The following is a 16,807-nucleotide window of genomic DNA, read 5'->3' on the forward strand; positions in this document are numbered from 1 at the left end:
TTCAGTGCGGCTGGAGCAGAGGGAGCAAGGGAAGAAAGCAGTTGGAGGTGAGGCCCAACAGGCAACCAGGAGCCAGATCTTACAGGGCCTTGTAGGTCCTTAAGAGGATTTTGAATTTTATTCCAAGATGGGAGCCACTGAGGAACGTCCCCCTAAAAAAAAGCCACCTAACATCTAGTAGTTACAAAAAAAAATTATCCCCCTCCTTTGTAATCTCAAGATATTATTTCTGTTGTATGTTATAGGGAGGTATTGCTTTAATATAGCTGTATTTCTGATACTTATATATCAGAATAATATATATACTAATTATATATATACTAATATATATATATACTAATACTTATAGCATTACTAATACTTATAGTACACTAATAATTCATATTTGTACCTCATTGATTCCACATTGTCTAAGTATTTTTTTAAGTTTATTTATTTATTTTTGAAAGAGAGAGAGCACAAGCATGAGCAGGGGAGGAGCAGAGAGAGAGGGAGAGAGAGAGAATCCAAAGCAGGCCCCGCAACGTCAGCACTGAGCCCGATGTGGGGCTCGAACTCACGAACCATGATATCATGACCTGAGCTGAAATCAAAAGTTAGACGCTTAACTGACTAAGCCACCCAGGCGCCCACCCCCTCCCCCCGCCAACTTTCTAATTCTTACTTTAAAAGATAATACCTGAAAGCCTTGGGTGTTTGAAACTGCTTTGTCCCCAGATAAGGAAAAAGAAATCAAATAAAACAATTTCTGGGAAACTCAGGTCCATTGCTTGCCTGAAGTCAAACAGCCTCCAAGAGCCAAGGCTGGGACCCAGGTCACAGTGACTTATTAACCGCACAAAACCCGCCTCCACCTAGCAGACCCTCCCCCGACTGCATGAAAGGGTATGTTGTAAAGCATGCCCCTTGAACCATAAGTAAGGCAGTGCCTTAGGAACTGCCTGGCCCTCGGGGAAGTGGTTGCTGATGAACAGCCACAGGGGTGCCTGGGTGGCTCAGTGGGTTGAGCCCACTTCGGCTCAGGTCATGATTTCATAGTTCATGAGTTCAAACCCTGCATTGGACTCGCTGTGTCGGTGTGGAGCCTGCATCAGATCCTCTGTCCCCCTCTCCCTCTGCCCCTCCCCTGCTGGCTCTTTTTCTCTCTCTCTCTCTCTCTAAAATAAACATTAAAAAAAAAAAAAAAAAGCCAGCCAGGAGGTGGTCTGAGCAGGTGTCTGAAGTCCCAGGAGGAAGGCCCGTTTATACTCGCTCACTCACCAGCCAAGCTCCTGATCTAATGGCCCAGGATCGTGGGAAAGGGCACTTGGACATCACTGCCTTCACTGCACCCCCAGCCCCAAGCGTCTCATACTGGCGGTGCCAGCTAGAAGTCACCTTCACACACCTTGCAGGGTCTAGACTAGTTAGATAAGCGTTTGGAAATTAGTTCCCTCAGGGAGAGACAGGTCAGCAAAAGTGGTTAGGAGTGGCTGGGAGGGAGGGGAGGGCCGACTGGTTTACAAAGAGAAGCATATATAAGAGAAACGAGAGAAACACTCCACTTTCAAACACTAGGATTTGGGCCCGGGACCCATAGACAGGACAAGAAGAGAGTGGGATGGCCTGGTACATCCTCCACCTCCTGAACCTTCTCTGGGCTGTGGCTGGGACCAGCACCCAAACCCAGGGCTCATGTTGTGAGTACAGTGTTTCCTCCAGAGAAGTCAGGGAAGCCGTGACCCCAGGGACAGGGGCAAACCTCACACGCTGAGGTCGGCTGAGGAGAAAGTGATTGGAAACAGCAACCACTGTAGGAGTTCCAAGTGGGTGGTGAGTCAGGGAGAGTGCTTGGTTCATCTTTCCTAGCTGCATAGTGTAAGTTCTTCCAGAAGGAAGTCTATGCATTTTTTTTTAAGTTTATTTATTTATTTTTGAGAGAGAGAGAAAGAGAGAGAACAAGTGGGGAAGAGGCAGAAAGAGCAGGAGAGAGAGAATCCCCAGCTGGCTGCACCCTCAGCATGGAGCAGGTCTCGGGGCTCAATCTCATGAACCGTGAGATCATGACCTGAGCTGAAATCAAGAATCAGATGCTTAACCGACTGAGCCAACCAGGTGCCCCGAAGGCTATGCATTTCACATTAAGAGAGATTGAAATCCTGGTGCAGAAATGATGGCTGGTGGCACAGACAGAGAGGCTCAGAGCTGTTCTGACCTCGTGCCACTGCTAGTGGGGATATGGGTACTCGCTGAGGACTGGTCATATCCCAAGTCTTCCATATTTTTCATGTCAGACTGGGGAAAAAAATGCAAGGAAAACATGATTTTGAGGGATGTGCTGGAAATAATATGAACTGCCCATGAATCATATTGCTTGAAGTCACTAAGTGAGAAATCACTTTCTTAAAGATAAGGGTTGAGAAGATGTTTGGTTTAATTGGCCTCAGAGGAAAATCTCAAGGTTTTCTCCTTTTTCTTTAATAATCATCCCTACATGGGGGCATCCTGGAAGGTACCAATGCTAATCCTGTCTTCTGATTGACTCACAGGAAACATGTGTCTGAGATGAGAGAGAGGGTAGGGGGTTAGTTAATGCCCTTCTCTTTTCAGCTGTCCCCCCAGCACAGCAGCCCTTGGTTAATGGCATACAAGTGCTCATGGAGAACTCTGTGACCAGCTCAGCCTTCCCAAATCCCAGCATCCTGATCGCCATGAATCTAGCCGGAGCCTACAATGTGGAGGCCCAGAAGCTCCTGACTTACAAGCTCATGGCCAATGACATAGCCGGTGAGAAGTCAGAGCCCCTCTGAACTCTCCCTGACTCTCCAGCCCCAGGTCCTAACTCCACACACCCCTTACTCCCATGCCACCTGCGATTGTACCTGAATCACCCAAATACCTTTCCCTACAAACCTGGAAAGAAATGCATATGAAGTCAGAGCATTCGCAGAAGAGGGCAGCAACAATGAAAAAGCTCTAGATCAGATGTAAAAAGAGCAGGCTTCCAGTTCTGGCTCTATACCACGTATTAACTCCATGACCTTGGGGCACCTGGGTGGCTCAGTCAGTTGGGCATCCAACTCTTGATCTCATCTCGGGTCTTGATCTCAGGGTCCTGAGTTCAACCCTGCCTTAGGCTCCACACTGGGCATGGAGCCTACTTTAAAAAATAAAAGTAACTCAGTGACCTTGAACAGGTCACGAATCCTGACCAACCTCACTTACGCATCTGCAAAATGTAGACGATTCTAATAACAAGGACACTAACAGTCATAATAAGAATGACAGTAATAATCAGATCTCTGTACTGCCTACCTCCCAGGAGTAGCCCTGACAATCAAGTGAGACAATAAAGTTAAAGTTATTTTCAGGTATGAATTTGTATGGGTGTTCTTGCTGCTTTTCTAAACAGACACCAGAGATTCTCAATGAAGTTGTCAAGTCACGGAGTGGTCACCAGAGTAAACATTCCTTGAGAATTTGTCCACACTTCTTTCCTTAAAAAGGAGAGATCAAAAAATTATCTAGGTGGTGCCTGGCTGGCTCAGTCAGAAAGCACTCTTAGATCTCAGGGTTGTGAGTGTGTAACCCATGTTGGGTAAAGAGATTACTTAAAAATAAAATCTTTAAAAAAAAAAAACGCTATCTAATCACACTATTAAAAATTCAATGATCTGGACAAAAGGCAGAGAGTTCAGCCCTGGCGCCAGGCACACTCTTCCCTGACAATACCTTTGTAACCCTTTTGTTCTCTCCTCCACAGACCTGACCATTGGCCAGCTCGCCCTTACTGTCATGGCCCTCACCTCCTCCTGCCGAGACCCTGGGAATAAAGTTTCGATTCTACACAGACAAATGGAAAACTGGGCTCCTTCAAGTAAGAGCTCATCAGAAGGGAGGGGAGAGTGAGGCAAATGATTTTTCCTGAGAATTTTAAGCCTAGAACGAAAGAGATGGGGGAATGGAAAGTGAGGGAAGAAACACAGCTGCCTTTGCTTAGGATCCCTGAGATCATCCCACTGCGAGATATTCACTTCGATTCCAAGTGAACTAGAGAAGACCACTGTCCCCAGGGACACAGACTTATGCCATCACCTGAAGACAGCCTCATCCCTTTTATTCTCTTCTCATGCCGGGTGACATTCTTATTCTGAGAAGTGTTGAAGTTACCTTTTGCTAATATGGAGCCTTTCTTTTTGGACAGGTTTTCTAAACATTTCTATTTAAAAGGTTTGGCTTTTCCCTTTTTCATGAACGTCCTCATTCTGGAGGATGTTAATCTTACGGAGGCCCTCTGTCCCCTTCCCAGGCCCCAATGCTCAGTCTTCGACCTTCTACGGGCCCAGTCTGGCAGTCCTGGCACTGTGCCAGAAGAACCCTGAGACAACCTTACCCATAGCAGTCCGCTTTGCCAAGATCCTGCTGGCCAATTCCTCCCCCTTCAACATGGGTGAGTCGGTCACCACTGCCAGGCACTGCCCTGAGCAGGGAACATCACGGGCACTGAATGGGAGGCTGGAGGGGACAGTGGGAGGGGGAGTTCTCCATGGAGGAAGAGCTCAGGATCATGAAAATGTCTACATATGGGAGGTACTTCACAAATATTTGTTGGACATGTGAATTAAGGAATAAATGAAAGGGAAATAGTAAGACAAAGAAACCAGGACGGTACTTGAAATGTCTTGACAATGACAGAATCTTCACTGGAAACAATAAGCATGTCACTCACCCAAGTCAGGAGTTATTTCCAGGCAAATTCTTGAATTATTAAACCAATGTCTAGACTCAGCCGTACACTGAACCTTCTCTTAGTGGTGATTCCACACTCTGTTCTTCTCAATGTTTCTCCTTATAACATTCAAATATTCTCTTTCTATTGAACAGATGCTGTCTGGGGGCACCTGGGTGGGTCAGTCGGTTAGGCACCCAACTCTTGTTTTCAGCTCAGGTCACAATCTCACAGTGTGTGAGTTCAATCTCTCTCTGCCTCTCTGTCTGTCTGTCTCTCTCTCTCAAAATAAATAAATAAACAAAAAACATTTAAAATACATAAACAGATACTGATGCTCCTCCACTTCAAGGATATACTGGAACCATCGTATTCCTTCTTTCTGCAACCTTATGGCTGCTTGTGAATGGAAGCTTCTCCCCTCTATGGCACCAGGTCCTTCTCTGTCCACCCTCCCCTCCTGCAGATGATGGTGCCGACTCTGAATGATGCCGTCTGTGAGGACACTGCTGTATGCCCCTCGTTCATGGTCACATTTTCTCCTCTGCCACTCTCGAAGCAAGAGTGTATCTCAGGTTAACACCCCATTACCCATGCTTCCTCAACAACCTCTCTTGTCTCAAGCAAATGCTCTCATTTCAGGCTTTCAGACCAAGAAACAAAGGCTCTGGTACGTCCCTGGGGGTCAAGAGCAGACGGGTCTCTGTGTTCCGTCTGGGACCTCACGCATTGCTGGGGTGTCTCTGTCAGTTTGGGAAATTTGGACTTCTTTGCCAACACTGGTTTCAACAACACTGTCTTCCTTAATGAGTTTATGCAAATTTCAGGTGGAGATCCCAGTAGGGAGGGGAAGATCAGTCAAAGGAAAGATGTCATCTGGCAAGTCTTGCATGTGTTCCGGTCTTGTCCTGCCAGCGCTTGCTCATTCAGTCCATGTACATTTTCCCATGCAAATCATGGAAATGCCCCTGTGCTGGGTGCCATGGGGGAGTGCAAAGTTCCCACCACCCAGAAGCTCACAGAGCACGGTAACAACAAAACAGAGCAGCGAGTGCTGACATTGCAAAACAGGTCCAAACAACACATGCTAAAAAATAAAAAAGGTCAGGAAAGAGACCGCACCTGTGGCATAGGGCTGCCCAAGGGAAGGCTTCAATGAGAGGTGGCGATGGCTCAGCCTTCAAGCATTGGTGACATTTTTAAAGATAAACACTAGCACAAGAGAAATGGGATTGAATCAAGCGCCAGTCTACATTAATTAAAAGCATGAGCTGTGGAGTCACATAGATCTGGGTTCAGATCCTGGCCCTGCTACTTACTAGCTGTGTGGCCTTGGGCCATTATTTGGCCTCTCTGAGCCTCCATTTCCTCATCCCTTAAATGGAGACGATTATAGGTCCTACTTCACAGGTTGTCCTGAAGAATAAAAGAGATCATGTAGCTGGAACACAATAAGCACACAGTAAATGTTGCTTGTTCATATTGTTGTGGTGATGGTTGCCTTATCCCCACTGTGATTCACAGACACGGGAGCAATGGTGACCTTGGCTCTGACTTGTATGTACAACAAGATCCCAGTAGGTTCAGAGGAAGGTTACAGAAGTCTGTTTGGTCAGGTACTAGAGGACGTCGCGGAGAATATTAGCATGAGGATCAAAGACAATGGCATCATTGGAGACATCTACAGTACTGGCCTTGCCATGCAGGTAAACACATCACCAATGCTCTCTGTTGGGTCCATGCCAATACGGTAAGGCTGGGTTGTAGGATCAAGAGACCAGGCTTCTAACATCTCTGGGAAAGACCAGCTAGTTTAACCCGAGGTAGATACCTTGTGGTGCTTATGTCTTAGTCTCTCTACTGGTAAAATGTAGGTTGAGTCTTATTTCTTCCCTACTTCATGGGCAAAGTGTGAAAATAAAACTACGTGAATTCTTTTCTCATTCTTGGGGAAAAAAATACAAGTCAATCCAAGAAACATATCAGTTTATTACTGATAATGATCGGTTTGTTCATAATATTTACAGACTGATGAAAATTTGATGTATAAAAAATATAAGGATATTAAAACAAGTCCGCAAAAAAATAGAATTTTCTGATTCCATCTTGCCAGTCAAGTGTTCTTTTTTTTTTTTTTTTTAGCCCTTTACCGTGATCCAAAAAATGTGGGCTTGTATGCAAAGGGACTAATGAAAATAACCTAAAGCTGATTGGATGTCTAATCTTTGTCAAGCTCTTTTATAGTCTCGATCTCATTTCAACCTCACACAGTGCTCTAAATGGCAGAGCCAAGTGTGTCTGGTACCCAAGTACATACCCAATCCTATGCTTCCCTGGGAACCCAGATCCCCAGGCTTGGATTCTATGAGACGTTGCTTGATGCATCTCCAAATGCAACCCCCTTCCACTGATTAGGGTTGACCAGAGCATCGTCCTCCTGTGGAAGACATACTAAAGATAGTGGGGAGACATAACCAACTAGAATCATAAATTAAAGGGTCACCTGTGGCCAAATCCTCTAGCCCCAACTGAGAAGTCTGTGCTCCAAAGTCTCAAAATGCCTAGTGTAATTAATTGGAAAACAACATCATGACCTTCTCCATTCAGAAAGCCCAGGAAACAGAGAACCACGGAATCACAATGCCAGCCCTGAACCTAATACACTACAGTGGTAGGAAGAAATCCGTACATGGAGAGGAGTGGAGACTGGCCCTGATTCCACACATTAGAATATACCAAAGGGCATGAACAGACTAGAAATCAGTTTATGTTAAACGTAAGAGTGAACACCAAGTCCCCACTCCATGTGCCATGTTTAGGAGCAATTGATGAGAACAAAGTCAGCTTCTATATCATGTCATGGTGAATGAAATTTTGTCATGGAACAAAAGACTGTTTGTTACCATGGCTGAATCATATGAGACCAGTTCTGGGGCTCAGGTCTAGAAAGCTGTGTGGAGTATCACAGGCAGTCTGGAAGGGATATAAGATGGGTTTTATCTATGACTCACTTCAAATGAACTTGCTTCACCTTAGAGAAAGGTTTGCTCTTGTTAGTTTGGCTTGTGAATTGTGTTTGGGATTTTCATCACCTGCAGGGTACACTCTGATATAAGCTGTGCCTGATAATTAAAGCTTTTCCTATGAAAAGACAAAACTTCATTCTTATCCAGATATCACAGGCCACATGGATTTCTAATCAGTTAGGAGACATATCCTCTCCCTACTTGAGTTAAGGCACACATCTAGAGTTTACTCAAGCAGCCTGTAATCTAGGATCGCCAGATATCTAATGCGTAACTTTTTTCTAATTAAAAATGTTCTGGTGTCAAAAACCAGAGGGCTCTGGACATGTAACAACTTGAGTTTGAAGCCCAGATCTGCCACCCTTGTGGGCAAACACTGAATTTCTCTGAATTTCACTTTCCCAATCAGAACAAGGATGCAAGCATAGTTTTTACAAATCACAAGCACAAGGCGGTGCTCAATAACTGTTCACGGTCTCTCCCTTTTCAGCCTTCATTCTTCACCTTCCAGGACGCCAGTGCCCTTCAAGTGGTCTGGGCCACCCACACGGCTTCCCTAGGCATTCATGTGGCACTTCCTCTCTTCCAGAGTTTCATCTCTTGTTTCCATCACTATTCCAAAGGTTTCAAAATTCCTCTGATAGGGATTTAACTTGGAAAGGGACCTGATAAACATCTTCATGCAAAGTTATCAATGGCTTCTCACAGCATAATGTGTCCTTTCTCTCTAGAGTGTTGGCATTGGTAATGTTTTATCCCAAAGAGCTACATCTTACTTTTGGGATTTGAGAATTGAATACAGCAAGTGAACAAGATATGGCTGCTGAGGAGTACCTACCTACCTGATGCCCTTTAAACCAAATTTCCCTGTAAAGTGGCCCCTCGCAAGAGCCACAACTCATGGTTGCCAAAGTTAACAGTGATAGTCATGCCTATCCAAACTGTCTGGTTGTTCATCAACTGCCTTTGGCTTACAAAGCCAGTTCTGACTCTCCTCCCCCTTTGCTCATTTCCCATTTTAAGATTCAGGTGAATCAGCCAACCAGCAATCTCAGACCATTGACATACTCTGATGGTCATGGTCAGACAACCCTAAAGTGAGGGAGATGGTAATGACAGCTTATATAACATACATCACAAAATGCTCTTGCTTATCATCCCATCTGAACCTCAAATGAACCTCCAAAGGTAGGAAGAAATTATGATTTCTATTTGACCCAATGAGATCTAAAACGCAGCAAAGTAGAATGAACTGCTTGGTGTATTTAGCAAGAATCATTTTTGTAAGTAACAGAAACCCAAATAACTTAAGAAAAAAATGGGCATTTCCTATTTCATATAGACTAGAGGGTCCAGAGCTGGATTAATTTCAGGAGCAGCCAGAAGAAAGGACTCAAATCATGGTTTCAGGGACCACTCTTTTTTCATCGCTCAGCCCTGGTTTTCTTCATTGTCTCCTACTCCGTGGTTTCTTCAAAGTGGCTGAGGAAGATGGTCACCAGCAGCCCACTGCTTACTTACATGGTCCCAGCTGAATACCCCCAGCAGGAAAGAAAGAAATGCTTCTCTCTCTGAGTGTCTGTATATCAGGGAAGGACTCTGTCTAGTGTGTATGCCCACCAATCACTGTCACCAAAAGGATGGCACGCTATGATAAGCCCAGCCCAGGCCATGAATCCACCCCTGTGGCCAGGGTTGTGGAGCCTCTGGCTGACAGTCCTGATGGGAATACAAAGTGTGGGAGGAGTCCACCAAAGGGTGTGCAGGACAACACAAAACAAAAGAGCTCTCCTATGTTTCGCTGGTCAGGCTGTTCCAGACCAGCTGCCCCTGGAGCTTGCTTTGCCCGGCTCTCACCTTGTTCTACGTTTAAGAACTATTTTATATAAAACATACTATAAATGCAGCAGCCCTAATAGTGTTCCCCAAATCTGTTTGTTGCACAAATATTTGTTGTGTGACTGCTATGTGATAGACACTGAGCTAAGAGGTGGGGACACAGAGTGAACAAAAGAGACATCGTCCTGAACCTTGGGCAGCTCAGTTTTGGACTCTGGATGATCCCCAAGATTAGTGATCAAGTGTTTCCCTTATAAAGCTTATAAAGGCCAACTCTCATTTATGCCTAATCAACCAATCTCTCCCTCTCCTTCTCTCTCTCTCCCTCTCTCTCCTGCCCCAGGCTCTCTCCGTGACACCTAAGCACCCTCCCAAGAAGTGGAACTGCAAGAAGACCATGGACACAATACTTAAGGAGATTGAGCTGGGGAAATTCCACAATCCCATGTCCATTGCCCAAATCCTCCCTTCCCTGAAAGGCAAGACATACCTAGATGTGCCCCATGTGTCATGTATCCCTGGTAAGAACTCTAAACATCTGCCTTTCCTTGTGGTATAAAGTGGAAACTTATGTCCATAATAATATGTGGATCAATTTCAAGTGGCATATAGGCTTGTTATGTAGGCAGAGACACATCTGATTTCCAATTCCCAAGTGTCATGTCTTAACACACAGCTGCGCCAGCCTGCCCTCAGAGTTCAGCCCCCATGTCCACTTCACTCAGTACACATTAAATGAGCACCTACTATAGTAGGTGGTGAAGATGATAGTGAAGTGAAATGATGGTGAAGGGGGAAGGTCCATGGTCTTAACAATCAGATGATATATAACTTCACTCATTCATGGGATGAATGCCTCAAACATTACACAGTATCTTCAGATATCTCCTCTTTACAAAGTCATGAGATAGATACATAGACAAAAACCACAACATTTGGAAGAATGAAATAAGCATTAAATAGAAATAGAAGCCACATACAGTGCAAAAGCAAAGGAGGTATGGCCAATCACTGATCTGGTCTGAGAGACTTATGAGAAGAACAGAGTTGGCATTTCAGCCCAGACGTGGAGATCTAAATACGAAGCCTTGGTGCTCCTGGCACACCAAAGGAATGGGGGTGGAAACCTGGCATGTTACCCTCTGATTTGAAATATCTCTATTTTATACAATTAAAAATACAATACAAGGATACTTAAAATTCAAACACTGCAGAAATGCACACAAGGAAAGTGGGAGTCCTGCATAAAAATTTTATCACTCCAGAGGTAACTAGTCCTTGGTAGACATACTGCCAACTCTTCTTTGTTATCAAACACTAGTATAAAGCACTATTCATCTCATGTTGCATGGACTTCCCGAGACAAGCAGAGATGACTAAGCTCCTTGTCTATCTCAGAACAGAATCTATAGAGACCGCGATCAAGCAGCCGGATCCCAAGCACAGCCACATTCACCTAACTCCTTAGACTGCTTCCCAGTGATCTCCCCACCTTCACAAGATGGCTTTGGAGTCTTTCCTACCATTCTACACTACAGTTGCCCAGGTGTTTTGTTAAATGGCCTGAAACTTACTACCAGTGCCTCCAGATTCACAGTGGAAATTCCTTCAACAAAACTCATGTTCCTTGTAAAACTAGCTGTCAGCTCTTCAGCCAAAAACAACTCTCTAGAATGGAAATGAGAGCTCCATGGACCACACCAGTTCCTCAGAACAACCCACCAAGGACACAATATCATTGCCATTCCTTGAAATGTTTGTTTTTTGGTTTGTTTTTCTTTTAGGATGAGTCGCTAACAACAGAGATTTTGCACCTAATAGTACAAACCCCATAGTCTTTAACAAATTTGGCCTGTTTGCTCTTCACAGGTCATGAAGGGCAACCAACCCTCCCCAACCAAACCAACCCTGCTCCCACCTCAGCATCCAACATCACCGTCATATACACCATCAATAACCAGCTGAGGGGGGTGGAGCTGCACTTCAATGAGACCATCGATGTCAGTGTGAAAGCTGGATCGGTGCTACTTGCTGTCCTAGAGGAAGCCCAGCGCAGAAGCTCCATGTTCAAGTGAGTGTTGTAAGCGACACGCACATTCCCCCCAGGCCTTGCCTGAATTCCCATTCTCTCTCTCTCCTGCCTTTTCTTACCTTTTTTCCCTTCTGATAATTTAACAGATCTTCATCCCATCACCCCTCAAGAGGCCTGCAAACTACCAACTAGGCAAGGCTCTCAGGAAACATTAAATCACCCAAGTCAACATATGATAGAGGTTTACAAACAGGAATTCAAAGGGGAGAGTCTGTTGTGGATTGGAATAGTCCAGAAAGGCTTGGGGCTTTGGACCACATTCGAAGGATAAGTACTGTAGGGCAGATATGGGTAGATGGTATTCTAGGAAGAGGGAATGGCTAGAAAGAAGCATTCAAGGGGTGTTTGGGTGGCTAAATGTCCTCAGTTAAACGTCCAACCTGGGCTCAGGTCATGAACCCACAGTTCGTGGGTTCGAGCCCCACATCGCCTCCATGGTGAGTGTGCAGAACCTGCTTGGGATTCTCTCTCTCTACCTCTCTCTCTCTGCTCTTTCCCCACTTGCACTTTCTCTCTCAAAATAGATAGATAGATAGATAGATAGATAGATAGATAGATAGATAAAAAAGAAGAAGAAGAAGCATCGGAGGCAGGAAGAAGCAAGGAATTCCGGGAGCGAGTAGTCCAGCATGACTAAAGAAGAGAATACAGGACTGAATTAAGTAAGTAACATCCAGAAGGATAGTCTGGGTAATGTAAAAAATCTGAAAAACCAGGCTCAGGAGATTGGACTCCACATTATGGAGAAGCATTGCAAGTTTTTAAGTAAGAAAAGTCATGTTGTAAAATGTTAGTTGGTTTGAGAATGGGAGACAAGGAGGAAATCTGGGGTGTGCCTATGGTCATGAATCTATGAAGTAATGAAGATTCCATGTAGGACAAACAGACTCACACCGAGGAGAACTCCACAGGTCTCTGTGAGAACTGGATGCAAGGGGCAAGAGAGAGAGAAGCTTCCAAACTTTTGATAGGAGTACCAGAAAGAAAGAATGTCTTTCAGAGAAAAAGACTTAATTCCTTTAGACGTGTCTAATTGTATGTGTTCAAAACAGAAGCATTGGGGAGCTTTTGAAGGGAGAAGCATGCAACGCTCCTTGGGGGCGTGAGTTGGAGCCCCATGTTGGGCATAAAGCCTATTAAAAAAAATAAAAAGGGGTGCCTGGGTGGTTCAGTCGGTTAAGCATCTGACTTCGGCTCAGGTCATGATCTCATGGTCTGTGAGTTTGAGCCCTGAGTCGGGCTCTGTGCTGACAGTTCAGCCTGGAGCCTGTTTCAGATTCTGTGGTCTCCCTCTCTCTCTGACCCTCCCCCATTCATGCTCTGTCTCTCTCTGTCTCAAAAATAAATAAACGTTAAAAAAAATTTTTTTAAATAAAAAGAACATGAGACAGGTCTACATGCCCATTATACGCATAGCACCACTTAAGCCCAAAGAGGCTAAGTAACAGTCCTAAGATCACATGACATGTAGCTAATAGAGTTGAGATCGGAACCTAGACTTGACCGCGAAGCTCATATTTCTTCCACTGCCCTGTCATAAAGGGAAGAATACAGAAATAAATCCAGAGGAGAAAATTAAGCCTTGTGAGGTGGTTATAGTTTGCAAAAAGAGGAAGCAGGAGAGAAAAATGGAGAAGACTAAGATAGCAGAGGGAGCAGAGGGAACATGCCAGGTGCTGGAAAGGAAAAGAGGAGAGTCTTTGAAAGGGAAGGTGACATGACCCCAGTCCTGCAGAGACATGCCAAGGAGAACGACTGACCAAGTCTGAGGGAGTGAAGCTGAGTGGGATGTGGAATCTACCCCACAGGATTGGGCTCGGGGAGTCGTGCCTGCTGTCCACGGCCCAGCTCCATAATTTCCCTGACTTCTATACCCAGGTCGGGATCAAAGTTGCACTCCAAGAATACTCAGCTTTCAAACAACCCTCTGAATCTACCTTACTACTTCTCTGAGCTTAGCTTTAATTTTGCCTGATTTTTCTTTTTCTGACTGTGAATGTCATAAATACTTACAGTAGACAGGTGGGGGGTGATGCATAAAGGAGAAAACAGAACATCTACACTACATGCACAACATAATCACTGTGGACATGTTTTTATCATTTTGTAGGTGGTTTCTTCCCATGCATATTATAAACAGTTGTGATCCATCACATAGATGGGATAGCTATTTCGTGTACAATTTATGTCCCACATTTTCACTTAACATTATTGGAGGAGCATTTGTAATGTCACTTAAAATTACTGAAAAATATAATTTTGTAACTGCAAAAAAATTCAGTCTTGAATATTCATCCCACGATTCACGTAATTATTCACCCATATTTGGGCATTTACATTTTCTTTAATTTGCTTATTGATAGGTTAAAAAAAAAAACTCCCTTCAGGCTAATTTCATTTCATTTTAAGTGAAGTAATTTCATATTCATTAGTCATTTTTAATTTCTCTTTTGAGCATGATTTTATCTGATGTATAAAGCATTTAGAATGTCTCTGTCCCAGGGCGCCTGGTAGCTCAGTCTGTTGAGTGGCTAACTCTTGATTTCGGCTCAGGTCATAATCCCAGTGTCATGGGATCGAGCCCCGTGTTGGGCTCCATGCTGGGCATGAAGCCTGCTTAAGATTATCTGTTTCTCATTCCCTCTTCCCCTCTCCCTCCCTCTCTCTCTAAAATAAAATAAAGAGAATGTCTCTGTCCCTTCACCTTAACCTCTTATTGCCTTTCCTAAATGAGATATTAATCACATACATGATTTTATTCTTACAGATTTGAAACCACAATGACATCTTGGGGCCTTGTTGTCTCCTCCATCAATAATATTGCTGAAAATGTTCATCATAGGACCTACTGGCAATTCCTTAGTGGCAAAACACCTTTGGATGAAGGTGAGAAAGGAAAGGAATCTGGGAATCTCTTCCATAGTCTGAAGGCTACTTTCTTTCATTCTCTTCTTTAATTCATTCATTCAATCAGCAAATAATTGAGATCATATGTATATATATGATAATCATACATACAGTGACTATGCATATATATTCATACACGTATATTATGAATATATATATAGTGATTTGATTGAATGATTGATAGATGATGGGATAGATAGATGATAGAACAGGTGGCTGGCTTTCTAAAATAGCTTTTTTAGGGCACTCGGGTGTCTCAGTTGGTTGGACGTCTGACTTTGGCTTAGGTCATGATCTCACGGTTCATGGGTTCAAGCCCCACATCAGGCTCTGTGCTGACAGCTCAGAGCCCAGAGCCTGCTTCGGATTCTGTGTCTCCCTCTCTCTCTGCCCCTCCCCCACTTGCACTCTGTCTCTCTCTGTCTCTCTGTCTCTCTCTCTCAAAAATAAATAAACAAAAAAATTAAATCAGGCTTATTCTTATGTCTGCCAATTGCTTTTCTTCTCTGAGGAAAGAATGATAAACAGAAAGCCTCTGAGTTCCAAAAAGATTTGGGCCTGGAATTGTCATTCTTTCCAATGCCTGGCAACTTGGAAGCCATCAATACTGCCATCATCTAACTTTCCTGCCCTGAAACACAAGAATTCTCAAACACTGCCCTTCCTTATTGTCTGCAAAATCTTCAAAAATGAATATGAGATCTTTCTACCTTGAATGCTCTAAATTTGGCTTAACTAAGCAAGTTTAATAGTAACCACCATTTACTGCACACTTACTACGTGTCAGGTACTGTATTAGGCATCTGGCAGTCATTATTCCTAGTGCTGAAAATGTTTCTTCAGGGTAAATATTATGAGTGCAATTTAATACATGAGGAAAAGGAGACTCACAATTTAAGGGGCTTCTCCGAAGACATACTCCACATGGCAACTCTGAGCCTGGAAACGAGGACTCCCTAAACCTCAGTTCCATACTCTTCCATACCAACGGAGCTGCCCATTTCACTCTGTGATGACTTTACTCCTCCAACAATGAGCTGACCCCCTGGGAGGTGGGTGTGGTTACACGCCCCACGGTCACCTCATGTTCTTCTCTGATTGCTTCTAGGCGTTGCTGACTACATACCCTTCAACCATGAGCACATCACAGCCAATTTCACACGGTACTAAGGACGAAGTGGCTTCAGGTTCTCTCAAACACCTTCAAAGGATGATGGAATTTTTGTTCATTTCATTTCAAATCTACGCCAAAAGGTGGAAATCTACAATGCTCCCATATTCCTGGTAAAAAAAAAAAAAAAAAAAAAAAACATGGAAAACACTGTGTAGAATAAATGATTCAAACTTCCCTAGAGTCTCAACATCTGTGACCCGTGAAAAAACGTCCAGCTTCTCAAGGCACTGACTGCCAGTCATAATTTAAACCTAGGATAAGGGGAGAAGAGAGAGCCCAGTTGATATTTTTAGAGTTCATTCTGATCTTGATTGATTAACCAACACATTCCTTTATTTCTACAAATGAAATGATATATTTTTTAAATTTCCTATTTTTTTTTTCTTATACCAAGTTCTACTTTTCAAATCACTTAGTGAAATGGCCAAAATTATTTCATATGAGACTCCCATACAACTAGGTAAATGATGATGTACTTCTCCCCTTCCATTCCTAATATTGATTCTTGGCAAAATTAAGTTTAAAATGTATATTTTTATATAATATGTATATAAATACATATTTAATATATAAATATAATTTGTATTTAGTATGTAATTAAAATTTAACATAACTTTTATATATTAAATATAAATACACATCTAAAATCCCACCCCATAAATATTACATATTTTACATATTAAATAGACATATAGACATATAACCCCATCCTATATACATATTTGAATGAAAAATTAAGCTTTCAAAGACAATCATAACTTTCATCTCTGCTGGTAGGAGTCAACACAGGGACCAGCTTTCTAGTGAAGGATATGAAAATTGTATCAAAAGGGACATCTGGGTGACTCAGCCAGTTGAGTATTCAACTCTCAATTTTGGCTCAGGTCATTATCTCAGGGTGAGATCGAACCCCACTTTGGGCTCTGAGCTGAGCATAGAGGCTGCTTAAGATTCTATCTATCTACCTATCTACCTATCTACCTATCTACCTATCTACCTATCTATCTATCTCTCCCTCTACCCCTGCCCCCACTCGTGTTCTGGAGCTCTCACTCCCTCTC

General features: G+C 43.5%; 1 protein-coding gene across 4 annotated transcripts; it reads left to right on the top strand.

The window, feature by feature from the left end:
• Window positions 1-1,560: 1,560 nt before the first annotated feature.
• Window positions 1,561-15,896, top strand: CBLIF (cobalamin binding intrinsic factor). Of its 4 annotated transcripts, none has more exons than XM_019414494.2 (9): window positions 1,561-1,679; window positions 2,590-2,766; window positions 3,743-3,856; window positions 4,289-4,429; window positions 6,233-6,414; window positions 9,917-10,094; window positions 11,443-11,644; window positions 14,433-14,551; window positions 15,681-15,896. In XM_019414494.2, the coding sequence occupies exons 1-9, from the start codon at window positions 1,601-1,603 to the stop codon at window positions 15,740-15,742; spliced, it is 1,254 nt and encodes a 417-aa protein (XP_019270039.2). In that variant the 5' UTR covers window positions 1,561-1,600; the 3' UTR covers window positions 15,743-15,896. The 4 variants fall into 4 exon arrangements, with proteins under 4 accessions (XP_019270039.2, XP_053755647.1, XP_019270038.2 ...); XM_053899671.1 differs by lacking the exon at window positions 1,561-1,679 and adding an exon at window positions 1,714-1,809; XM_053899672.1 differs by lacking the exon at window positions 2,590-2,766.
• The last annotated feature ends 911 nt before the right edge of the window (window positions 15,897-16,807 follow it).

Source organism: Panthera pardus, unplaced genomic scaffold, assembly GCF_024362965.1.
Source record: "Panthera pardus isolate Hobbes unplaced genomic scaffold, ASM2436296v1 HiC_scaffold_12, whole genome shotgun sequence".
In the NCBI taxonomy this organism is placed as follows: Eukaryota; Metazoa; Chordata; class Mammalia; order Carnivora; family Felidae; genus Panthera; species Panthera pardus.